This window comes from Podarcis erhardii (assembly GCF_964252035.2).
Source record: "Podarcis erhardii genome assembly, chromosome: 14".
NCBI lineage: Eukaryota > Metazoa > Chordata > Lepidosauria > Squamata > Lacertidae > Podarcis > Podarcis erhardii.
In genome coordinates, this window is record NC_138503.1 from 43,632,598 (window position 1) to 43,645,655 (window position 13,058).

The 13,058-nt window shown below is 44.1% G+C and overlaps 1 protein-coding gene across 4 annotated transcripts in view; it reads right to left on the reverse strand.

The window, feature by feature from the left end:
- TRRAP (transformation/transcription domain associated protein) overlaps positions 1 to 13,058 on the reverse strand; it is a 163,805-nt gene that overhangs the window by 119,685 nt on the left and 31,062 nt on the right. For all 4 annotated transcript variants that reach the window (XM_081839445.1, XM_081839444.1, XM_081839442.1 and 1 more), the window contains exons 22-29: positions 10,805 to 10,956; positions 9,196 to 9,395; positions 7,871 to 8,088; positions 7,569 to 7,766; positions 5,607 to 5,867; positions 3,844 to 4,005; positions 2,684 to 2,780; positions 1,360 to 1,481 (exon numbers count right to left, since the gene is read on the reverse strand). In XM_081839445.1, coding sequence (XP_081695571.1) covers positions 1,360 to 1,481; positions 2,684 to 2,780; positions 3,844 to 4,005; positions 5,607 to 5,867; positions 7,569 to 7,766; positions 7,871 to 8,088; positions 9,196 to 9,395; positions 10,805 to 10,956 — 1,410 coding nt within the window. The remainder of the gene's footprint in view (positions 1 to 1,359; positions 1,482 to 2,683; positions 2,781 to 3,843; positions 4,006 to 5,606; positions 5,868 to 7,568; positions 7,767 to 7,870; positions 8,089 to 9,195; positions 9,396 to 10,804; positions 10,957 to 13,058) is intronic.

The following is a 13,058-nucleotide window of genomic DNA, read 5'->3' on the forward strand; positions in this document are numbered from 1 at the left end:
TTTGGGTTTAAAAAAACAAAAACAAAACTTAACTGTGGTTAAGAAAAGCAAACCATGGCTTGTGATATATTTGGATTGGGTCACAGATGAAAAAGTTTCACACTGGCAATTACATTCTCCATGTGGAAGGAAGATTCCTTCAATAAAGCAATAAGCAACTTTAGAGACCCATATTTCCAACAGGACAAACTTCTGATATCACAGAGCTATGCACTTGTGTCAGAGCTTGTTGGAGCTAAGCAAGTCTGGGTGAGGACAGTCCTTGGATAGAAGCCCCCCTGGAAATCTTGTGTGTGCCACCCTGAGTTTAATAGGAAGGCAGAATACAAACAAAACCACATAGGACATACGCAAAAACAAACTAGCCTGCTCCATTTACATGTCTGCCGTGGTCCCAGCCCAGGAATCCCTAGTCCTTCCCAGAAAGTTAACTGTGCCATCTGGACTCTGGTGAGTGGGCCAAACTTTTTGGAGGATCAGGAAAGAGCTATTCAAAAGAATCCTCAAATCCTGAAACCTCACTGCCTAGAAGAAGCCAACAGCTGCAGAAAAAGGCACCAGGTCAGATGCCCAGACTATAGAGTTCTGCTGAAACAATGTGCCACAACTGCAGGACTGCTCATTATGGTCCCAACCCAGCACCTTAGTCTTTGCCCAAGGCCCTTGCCTGGCCTGCATTTACAGTTTATTCCAGAAGCCTAGACATACTGGACTCCATCTTGCATGGGTCGTTATCACCCCTTGGTGGTGGGTGTCACAATGGATCTGGTTAATGGCAAGACTAGTTACAGTGGCCTCTTGGGCCACGTAAACCCTGCCATCAAGATGTAGGACAGTTAACTCAATTTTCCAAATCTTTTGAAAAGACTTCCGCTTCAATATTTTGTCTATAAAAGTCTGCGGGGACCCAGCACCTGCTTACTGTTTTAATGTATTTTCAGCCCTGCCGTTCAATACGAGTACGGTGCAGGTTTTAAGCAGCAATCAATAGTTACATTAGCTATTTAGGTACCATAATTAAAAACACTCAGTTGCATTATAGCTATGACATCAACAGCCCACTCCCAAGATTATGGGGCCCTAACAGCAAGACATCAATAAAGTGCCCCAGAACAACGCTGTTCTTTCTTTGAAAAGTGGTTGTACACATTTGAGAGGCAGCAAAGAACTTCTATGCCCAAGATCAAACCATTTAAAAAATAACCTACTTCATGGCGCCCCAATTACACTGGCATCATGCAAACAGAGATATAAACAGAGCAACCATTAATCCCAATGGCAAAACAGCTTCCTTGTTACTCAGCTCTTGAGCAGAGAAAAAATGTCAGTACAAAGCAGCTTTGTTTCAGTGCCACAAACCTTTCTCATGCAAGCCTCTCCTGCCTCCTGGAGTTCATTGTTTGTTGAGTTAAGTGCCTTGAAAAGCGCAGCAATGATTTTCTCTCTCGACTGCGGCAAATAATTGCAGGCAGCTAAGGCATCTGCAAAAATCAAAGGAAATTGAGCTTCCTTATTAACTGGAAATTCAAAAGGTTAAGAAACAACTCTTTTGTTTTTATTTCTATAACACTTCTTTGATTTCTTCCCAAATTACAGACGGCTTAACATGCTTTGCCAACAGCAACGGGTTCAGAAGAGGGGGTGGTGGCAATCATTTGTAGTTTTACAAGTAGCCAATTTCCAAAGCACATTTAGAATTCTGGACCATTCACCATGTGTGAAGAGAGGGAAAATGTTCCAGAAGAGAAGAGAACGTGAATGACAAGCGGTGAAGAGAAACAGGCTGTGACCCGTTCCTGGCAGGTGAACATGGCCCCTGGCTCTGCCAATGAACTGGAATTAGTATTGCATGCTAATTTACTTAGCCAAACTTCGATACACCCCCCCCCCAAAAAAAAATACCTGCCCTGCAACACAAAAGCTTGCTAGCACAGTGAAGTCTTCAGCAAATAGCAGCAGAAGGCAAGGGAGATGCAATGAATATCACCAGGAAAGGTATTCCACAATTGGGTGCAGCCACCGAAAAGGCCTCACCCAACTGCACTTCCACTATAGTCATGGCACAGAAGGGTCTCTCTACTAGACTTTGAGCAGTGAGCAGCTTGATGGAAGATGAGGCAATCCCCAAGATATCCTAGACCCAAGTTATCCAGGACATAAAAGCCCATCACCAGCACTTTTAAAGGCGCCCAAAAACAAACTGCCAACCAGTGCTGTTGTTTCAGGAAAAGTATAATATAGTGTTCTTGAATGAGCAGCCACCAACATCCTTGATGCCGCATTCTGGACCAACTGAGGTTTCCCAATACTCTCCAAAAGCGAGCTACAGGTCCCAACAGCCTTAGCAAGCATGGCCAATGACCCAGGATGATGGGAATTGTGGTTCAGCAACAACTGGAAAGCCAAAGGCTCCCCACTCCTGAACAAGTTCCTGGATTTGCTCCATGGCACCAGTTTTTAAAAGTGTATCAGCGAGAAACAAAGTCAGAGGAGACAATTCTGAGCTAGGTGAACCAACAGTGTGACGCGGTTTAAGGGAGCCACGTATGTTTATATAGTTAAGTTGGTGCTCAGCCTACTACTATCTACAGGGTCCCATTCTTTTCCCACTACAGCATCATCCCCAGTGTTTTCTATACAATGCAGCATATAGCACCCGTATTCAAAGTCTTAGTAAACTTACTCAGTGCTGCAATCCGAAGAGGTACCAATGACGGAAGACTCTTGTAGCAGGGCAATTTCATCAAAGCACAGTCTTCAGCCTCACATAAATTCAACAGCTGGAAGTGGAGATGGAAAAGAGTTGACTCCTTGTTTTGAGCCAGGGAGCGGGGCTCTAAACACACTTTAAATTGTTTACCTGTCATTTTAACAAGGCACTTTGAAGCCAAACACAACCATTCACATTTCATTAACAAAAAAAATAAGGTGTTGCATTTTGGAAGGTTTTTCCCATCATTGTTCACTGTTTTAATTGACTAGACTGATGCACCCTGCCTTGTAATTACATAACTGCTCCAAATTGTTTACTTAAATATTGTATCACATTACCTTTTTGTCCATTTTGAACCATTATTACAAACAATCGATCAGTCTGATAGTCCCAATTTTTTATATTTATTATTTTATAAAATTTATATACTGCTTGATTGCAGCAAAACGTCAAAGCAGTTTAGAGAAAATATAAAACAAAATTACCACTAAAACATCTACAACTATAATTTAAAACACACGGGAGGGTCAAACCGCAATAAAATAGAGTAAAACAAATCAAAACTCCTTAAAAAAACACCTTTCTAAACATCTGGGTACCCCTTGTCTAAATAGGAATGTCTTCAGCAGGTGTCAAAAAGAACACAGTGAAGGTATTTCAATTATCTGCATCTGATCCATATAAAAAGCAGATCAGAGCTGCTCATCGTAATTCTTTTAAAACTATGTGGTATATACAATGTCTGCCCATTAAAAAATGCATTTCACCTTACAAGAGGTTATTGTAAAGGATTTTTTTTAAAAAACCCAACTTAAACTTCGCAAAATAAACAAGTATAGCAGCATCAGGAAGAAAAGCCAAGGCATTCTGGCAAGGGCACATTATGAATGTCTAAATATAGTAACATTAATTAATTACAGCTGGTGAATGACAGATTTACTAAGCATACTTACACTTCTCACTTGTATCAGTTTTGCACTGTTTAAGAACTATGGTTCCCCCCCCCCCAAAAAAATAATCCTGCTACTCTCAAGTGTATGTACATAGGGTGGTAGCCCAAAACTGCATCGTGGATAAACCCATGGAGACTAGTTTTAAAATTTGTGAACATAAAGACCAAAGGGAAGTACCTCTGTATAAAACACTTTGTGTTCTACAACATTTAGATCCATGGTGAAAAGTCTGGGTTGAAGTGTGGTGCAGAATGTGTTCCCCTCCATCAAACCAATCTGGGCATTTGCAGGTTGATGCCTAAGTAAGTGCTTTTTCGGAGGAACCATGTCTTGGAGGACCTAGAAAATAGCAGAGAGCATCAGAAAAGGGGTCTTGGTTTGTGTAGTCTAAACGCCACCTTTCTCTTTCCCTCAATCATCGCAGACTCTTCTTATATGCAGGATTATCAAACCCAAATTCAGGACACACAGTAAACATCACTCCCTCAATACAACCATCCACAATTAAACCCCCAAAGTCCCTCACTGGTTGCTATCATTAGATAACCCTCTGTGCTGCTTCCATGACATACAAGGTCAAAATTATGACTAATCCTTTGTGCACTAATCATAGTATTTTAATCTTTCAAAATCCCTGTTATCACAAGATCATCAGACACAGCACAAAAGTGGATATAGCAAAGTGGATATGCAGAATGGAACACTGGCCCAAAGAAAAACAAGGCCTGAAAAGTAATCGCATGGGAGGATTCCCAGAATGTGCAGTGCAAAGAGAAATTCCATGTAAATCTCAAGAAAATAAAATTAGCCAGAGTGCTTAGAGCAGGGGTAGAGAACCTGTACACCTCCAGATGCTGTTTGACTAACAACTTCCATCATCCCCAACAATGCTGGCTGGGACGGATAGGAGTTTGAGACCAACAACATCCAGAGGTGCCCGTGGATGAGCCATTCAAACCCCTACAGAGACTTAGGACATTTATATCCCTCTTCCTTCCAAGGGCACCTAGGACAGCAAACACATCAGTGAATATAAAGAATACAAGTAAAAATAAAACCTAATACAAACATCTAAAAACCATTTAAAACATCGAGCTCAACTGGAAATATCGAGCTAATCAGTATCTCTCAACCTACTTATCACACAAGGTTGTTGCGAGGATAAAATATGGAAGGAAAAATGATGTGTGCTGCCAAATGCTCATTCAAGGAAGGCTCGGATAAGCACCCAATGGATAATATTTAGTTTATGGGCAAGCATGGCCAAGGAGATGGGACTCGGGAGACCTGAATGCAAAACATGACTCAGCCAAGGGCTTGCTGGGGAACTCAGGAGGTATGCTTCCCCAGCTGGAGTTCTCGTATCACCTTTTCCAGGGAGTTATCACACAGATTAATACAGGATCAGTAATGAAAGGGTTTTAACATTGCCTATGTACAACCTGTGATGTGAAACGATTACAGCCTCTCAGCCCAACAATCCTCCCAGGATTGTTAAAAGGATAAAATGAGTTCTTTGGAGGAAAAGGTGGTATGTAAATGTTAAAAAATAAATATATTTAATAAAATACAGCAGAATGAGGCAGCAGCATTCCGAACTGGCAGAGTAGACTGCAACCCTTAAAGCTGCAACATGGGGATTTCATGTTTGAATGCTCTCTCTTGTGAAAAGTCCCTGAAAGCAAAACACCAAGAACATCCAAGAGACAGATTCTAGCCAAGCCAATCCCCGCCCCCATTCTGGTAGTGATGATTTACTATTTACAAATTATAAACGTGCTAGTTTTCTATTTCCAGAGAGCTTTTTTTTCCAATAAAGAAGCGTTGTGAAATGTGACTCCTCACCAGCAGATTGCAGTGGTACAGTTCACACTGCTATCTCAGCCTGCTGCATGTGTCAATCAGGTGACAGACAATTAAACGTTAACAGGCTGCCTCACCTCTTTATGCGGCTCCATGATCACAGTGACGCTTTTCCCCGTGACTTGGGCAAGCACCTGCAAGGAGTGCATCGCTTGCTTCCTTACAGTGGAGTTTGGAGAGGTCACCTCTCGCACCAGGTCATGGGTCACGTGATGGAAAGACTTTTCCTGGGCCGAGAGGATGTCTTCTGTTTTCTCTTCATCTTTCAGAGGAGTCGCGCACCTGATCAGGAGCTGTTCCAGGGTGGTTTTGGCCATAGCAACTGCTCCGTTCGAAACCTATACAGGTTGCAGAAGTGTCAGTGTATTGCCAACGCAAACTAATGAGCAGTGCTGGAGTACCAAATTCAACAGTGAAGTGACCAGCTTGCAAGAACATTCCTGCTTGAACGTGAATTGGAAACTTTACAGAGGGCCAGTGTGGTCACCCACTTTATCAAAGGGCCCATCGCCATCAGGACCACTATCCCTGACACTATCAGAGCCACGGTGCAGCACAGCTGTTTGCTGCCGCCACCAGTCAATTAATTCCAGTTCCCCTCCTGCCTGCAGTTGTGTTTGCCCAGCATCTGCTATTTGTTGCAGGCATCGTATCATGATGGGAGATTGTGCCCATGATGCTATTGTTACGGGAGCCAAGCTGGTACTCAGCTCTATGTCACAGTTACCATGTTGAATTCACCCAACATCTGCACTACGTCTTGGGAAATCTTAACATGGCAGCCACTCCTGCAGAATGGAGCCAAGCGCCAATCTGGCTCCACTAAGAAGCACCACTGCCCACTGCTGCTGGATAAACACACAGGAAGGAGGAGGCAGTGACAAAAGAAGCAGGAAGCAGCCATGCCAGGCAGGCAGGCAGCAGTAGCACCAGGCAAGGGAGTCAGACTGGCGCTGGACAGAGGGCCAAGGATAGCAGCTTGTGCTGGATACACAGATACATTTCCATAGCCAGAATGAATCAGTGGTTTAATGTTTCCAAGGTGAGATGTCAAAGCACACCTCATCAGTAAAGTGGAAGTGAACAGCACATGACAAAACCTCACTCAGTGAAGTTCAGTTATCTTTAAAAGTCTTGCTTATCCAATTCCATGCTGTTTTTCTTCCCCACGTTTAGTCACACTGAAACACTGCTATTTAGCAACTGAACGCTTCCCTAGTTTTCCATGCAACCAAAAATAGTAATTACACATACAAAGTTGAAAGGGAAAAAGGCAGGTCCGCATGCAGCGGATTCGATGCTCGTTTTAATCTGGATTCGTAAAATCTCTTTCCTCGCAGGAGTACCATTCCCTCTGGCCTTCTTTGAACCCTGATGAGGGACACAAAGGCTGACCAACCTTTCCATTTAACCAGATTTTGAAGGCACAGGTTAAGGCTGACTTCAACTCCTTTTTAGCCTTTAATCATGGTTAACAATAATGCAATATACCCCTTAACAGTGGTGAAGGTAAGAGACAGAAATGTGAGCCCAAGACAGAAGAAAGTGCCCGTGTCTGATATCTTAACTGTGGTTAAACGGGGGCCACTATCACATCCCTGCATAGTGCTGGTCAAGCAATCTCAGGCCCAACAACACATCTGTGAAACGGGAATGATGCTGACTTCACTCACGGTGAATGCCTACTGAGAATGAGCCAGATGAATCTACCATGTCCTTCATGGTAAAAATCATACAACTATTAAGCATCTGTGTAAGAACCTCCAAGTTCTCCACCAGTTTTCAGTGAGAAGTATCATTACAGAAGCTCAATGCAATGGTGAAAAAAAGCAGGCGATAAGCTGTCTGGACAGGGACCAAAACTCAGTCATAGAGCTCTACATGCTGAAGGTCCAGGGCTCAACCCCCAGCACCACCGGGAAGTACACCAGGAAAAGATACTATGGAGAGCTACTACCAGTCAATGCAGGCAATAGTGGACTAGATGGACCAACCATTGGTCCAAGCAGCTTCCTATAATTGATATGAGTCTTAAATACCTCTCCTGTTAGGTCCATCATGACGAACAGCAGCGCCTTGAGGAAAGTCTGTTGATTCTGGAGAACCCAAATGAGAGGCAGCCGCTCCATGAGAAATTTGATGGACACCACTCCCCCGAGCTTCGCGTACCAGGCTTGTTCATAGCAACAAGCGCACAGCCGCTCCACGATGTAGGAGAACAAGGGAAGCTGGCAAGCCTAGAGGGTTAAGGAAAGAACCAAGCAAATGTGCATCAGTCAGCAACGGGCTGGGTTGTTCAAAGCAAGATTGCATCTGCAAAGTTGGAAGTGAGCTTCGTTACCCTTTCCTTCGATCCCAGGATGATGCTGGCAACATCAAATATCACGGCTAGTGCCACCTCTCCAATTTTGCAGAGCTCTTTCTCCTCGTACGCCATGCAGATGGCGATGGCATCGATAAGCACCAAGGGATCCATGCCTTTGGATCCATTTTCTTCACTGTGGAACATGGCCGTGCTGGGCTGGCTTCCAACCTGGTAACACTGAAGCAAGAATGGACCTGGGATTTATAGTAAGGCGGGGAAGAGGAGGAAGCAGAAAACAAGGAGGCTTCAATTAGATGAGAAGGAAAGAGCAGCCCTGCTGGGTCAGAAGAAAGGTCCACCTGGTTCAGTATTCTGATCTCCCCAGACCACGGGTATAACCAAATGCTTCCAGGAAGCCCACAAGGAATGAGTGAAGGCATTGGCGACTGCTGCCCAGAGGTATACTGCATATGACCATGGAAGCCCAACTTAGCCATTGTGGCCAAGAGTTGTTGCCAGGCTGGGTAAATACCTTTTAAAGCCATTGATGCCATTGGCCTCTGCCATATCTTGTGGCAGTGGATTCCACAAATCAATCCCACATGATGCAAAGAAGCCCTTTTTCTTGCCCATGCCAAATCTGCAGTCAGTTTCATTGGGTGAGCCCAAGTTCTTTGATGGCAAAGATGCAGGGAAGGAGTCCGCTCCATCTCCTTCCTCCACACCATACCTAAATATCATAAACTGTTACGGTCATAGACCTCCCCACTCACCCAAAAAATTATGTACAGTGATACTTTGTGTTGTGTAACCTCCAGGTTACAGAATCTTTGGGTTACGGCCACGGCAAACCCAGAAGTGTATACTTCCGGTTTTCGCCACGCGCCCATGTGCAGAAGCGCTCTGTGTGCCGCACACATGCACAGACGCGCTCAAATGTGCTCCGCAAATGCGGAGAAGCGCTCAATTGCACCCCGTGCGTGCGCAGAAGGGCACCTCTGGTTACGAAGTTTTCGGGAAACGGCCGGGCCTCCAGAACGGATCCTGTTTGTAACCGGAGGTACCACTGTATTCCTCTTAACTGCCATTTATCATGACAATTTCAGGCAGCATACAAAAGTGTGAATGGCACCATTCACAGAAACTAATTAAAATCAGGTATCAACAACGTGCACAATGACCTGAAAAAGAATATCTTCGCCTGAAAACAAAACTGAGGTGCTTTTACTCCTGGCTTCTTGTTAAAGAGTCACCAACCTGCTGCCCTCCAGAAGTTGTTCTGGCTAGGGCTGATGGGAACTATAGTCCACCAACATCTGGAGGGCACCAAGTTGGTGATGGCTGGCCCAACATTTACTTACCGCACTGCTGGGCAACTGCCACCATGGTGTAATGCCGAATTAAGCTGGCTACAAAGGGAAGAGCGCTGGGACGCAAGTCTTTGATCACCGCCGACATGAACGCCCCTGTCAACGCCTGCTCAAACGTCTTACGGGCAGGTGTGTCCTGGGCTTTGTACCGATGGGAAATGATTACGCTGGGAATCGACTTCTCAGTAAAGCTGCAAAAAGCAAAACGAATCAACAATTTTACAGATTTACTTTAACTGAGAGAGAACATTTTGTTCTGATCGAGGGATGAGAAGCTCATCTGAAACCACATCCGATGTGTCCTGTGCCACAAGGTCGCACTGAGGAAATGCAGCTCATAGAATCGTGGAATCAGGAGAAGTGTAGCTTAGGATCAGGATCAGGCCATAGCTGATGCTAGCCATCTGAATCTGATTCTCAAAACCATGGCAAACATGTCAAGGCTTTCAACCAAATGGTATGGATACAGCCAAGAGAGTTTGTGTTCACTTACCCAGAGCTCAAAAGGGTTAACGGGAGCACCAAGCTTACATGATAGGCTAATTTCATCCTGAGGATTTACTATCAAAGTGTCTACTGCATCATCTAAATGCCTGAAACTGGTTTTAAATAGGAACAGTAATTCCCTGAGTAACTCAAGTTTTGCAATAAAAAACACCAATCTGTTTACTAATAGTGCAAGCTCAGTGCCTAACAGAATGAGCTTTGAACCAGGAAATCCCCCATCCAAATCTTGCCTCCACCACAAACTAAGCAAATGGCCTTGGGCAAAGGAATGTATCTCAGCCTCAGTCCCTTATTTATAATAATAACGGGACAGTGCTGTTGAGCTTTCCATAAGGCTGTTGTAAGGAATACTGAACTAATAATGCATATGAAGCATTCTGAATGTTCTAAAATGCAAGAAAAGTGTTCAGTAACATAGTTCAGTTGGAGATCATCTGTTTCGCATGCAGATGGCCCCAGGTTCATTCCCTGGCATCTCCAGGTAGGGCTAGGAGAAAAGACTTCCTGAATCCCTGGAATTCTGCTGTCAGTCAGTGAAGACAGTACAAGGCATAGGTTCCTATGTACTGCAAGACGTTCACTGTCCCTGGCTGCCATTTAAGTCCTCCATGGGCAAGTGTTATCAGTTCCAGGGAATTAGGGGTCTATTCTTTCCTTTTAACAGTGATTCAAGCTAAATACCAGGGATCAATTTACCACCCTCTGGCAAGCATGACACGACACCCAGCCATGAACCTGAGAAGGACCAAGGTATTGCCCCCTGATCAGTGTGTTGGATCAGCAACCCGTGTGCTTTCTGCATCCAGGTTTGTCATCTCTTTCCCCATCTATTTCTTTCATTCTTTCTCAACACTGCGCAGTTACACAACAAATCAGCCAAACCACCAAACCTGTTTGGTTGTGCACAATGTTATTCCAACTCAGAACAGACCCACTGAAATTAATGAGCATGACTAATGTTGGCCCACTAATTTCAAAGGGTCTACTCCGAGTAACACTCACTTAAGAGATGACCCTCTGCAGAATGCAACCCCCAAGAACTAGGTGCAGCCTGCCAACCTTAATTGTGCAAGCCATCATAAAATAATCTTACTTCGGATGGGCAAGAAGCTGATACAAAGCATGCTTGTTATCATCCAGGCTCATCATGGCCACCAAGAAGCATTTGATCACCTCCCAGGCCTGCCTCCGGTAGTATGGCTCTGTGTTCGCACTCTTCAAGCAGTCCAAGGCAGTCTCGATGGCCTAAAGCAATGGAAGTAATTTGCTTCAGAAAACCGTAAGAACAAAAAAGTGATTCATTTTAGAAGCTGCCTAGCTAAAAAATTGCACAAGCTTCTGTGATGCCCGTTGACTTACATCAGTGGTCCCCAAACATTTTCTCCCCCAGACCACTTCAAAATTGCTGACCGTCTTTTCTTTACCCCCTGCCAGTTCTAGAAACTATAGTGTGCTGTGCCAGTGTTTATTATTTTTAATTGTATTTTTATTGCGTCTTTGTTTTGCACATTGAATTTTATTGTATTACAATTTGAATTCTGAAGGGTCTGCAGACCACAGTCTGGGAACCTCTGACTTCAGTATCTTTAAGAGGGGATTACATTACAAAGTCACATGCAAGGGCACCCTTCTAGGCAGCAACCACAAAAAACGGTGAGGAGCACAGCACTATGAACTACAATGTACTGATAATGAGAAGAGTTCACAATAAAATAGACAAAATAATGAATACATTTGCAAGGCTTACAGTGAACCACAAAGCACAAAAATTACTGAAGGGTAATTGCTCTAAGCAACTGAAAAATATAATTACACTTCCAAAGTATACATTTCACAGTGACAAACCGTACTGCACAAGAATTATTATTGCACTGAAGAATGTTCTAAGCAGCTGACGTTTCAGCTGCTTAGAGCTTTCTTCGGCACAACGATAATAAAAATAGCACCAATAATTATAATATAATAATGAAGCATGTTTTGTACAGTGGTGCCTCGCAAGACGAAAAGAATCCGTTCCGCGATTCTCTTCGTCTAGCGGTTTTTTCGTCTTGCGAAGCAAGCCCATTGACGGATTAGCGGATTAGCGCTATTAGCGGCTTAGCGGCTTTTAGCGGCTTATTGGCTTAGCGGATCAGCTGATAAGCGGCTTAGCAGCTTAGAAAAAGGGGGGGAAAGGGGAAAAAACCCACAGGAACTCGCAAGACATTTTCATCTTGCGAAGCAAGCCCATAGGGAAATTCGTTTTGCGAAGCGCCTCCAAAACGGAAAACCCTTTCGTCTAGCGGGTTTTCCGTCTTGCGAGGCGTTCGTCTTGCGGGGCACCACTGTACTGTAGGGCTCGCTGTAAGCCTTGCTGGGATGTACATTTTGCAAGTGTAATGATATTTTGTCTACTTTATTGTAAACTCTTCTTGTTATCAATTTCTTGTTGGTCACAGTCATACGCTCTTCAGCATTTTTTGCTTGTTTATTTGTTTGTTTAAAAGAGGATTAGACAAATTAGAAGACTATCAGCAGATTTGATAAGCAAATGGAATTCCCAAGTTCAGAAGATGTATATGGCTTGAATATCAGCTGCTAGAGAGCAACATTGCATGCTTTGAGTGTAGATTGCCTAAGAGTGTAACAAAAGCCCTGCTGATACAGACCAATGGCCCATCCAGCATCCTGCTCTCACGGTGACCAACCAGATGCATGATGGGAAACCCTCAAGCAAGACTTGAGCGCAAGATCACTCTTCCCAATCCTGCGGCTTCCAGCAACTGGTATTCAGAAGCATTAGTGCCTCCGACTGTGGAGATAAGAGCATCAACATGGTGGCTGGTTCTTCTACTTTGGCGATCACTCCTAGCCGAATAAGATTGTCTTCCATAAACACGGTTTTAACAATGAGTCCGTAAGTGACTGTGGAGGCCAATTCTGGATCCACACGTCCTTCCACAGTGGGGACACTGGTTTCCGGGCGGGAGTTGATATAGGTGTGGCTTTCCCAAGCGTGCCTTCCTCTTAGCACGTTTCTCCCTTGCGTCCTGAGTTTGAGTGTCTTCAAAGCCCATGACACCTTTGGTAAAGGCTGTTCTCCAACTGGAGCACTCGCAGGCCAGTGTTTCCCAGTTGTCAGTCTTTATACTACATTTTTTAGATTTGCCTTGAGACAGTCTTTGAACCTCTTTTGTTGACCACCAGCATTACGCTTTCCATTTTTAAGTTCGGAATAGAGTAGTTGCTTTGGGAGACGATCATCAGGCATCTGCACAACATGACCAGTCCAACGAAGTTGATGTTGAAGAATCATTGCTTCAACACTGGTGATCTTTACTTCTTCCAGTACACTGATATTAGTTCGC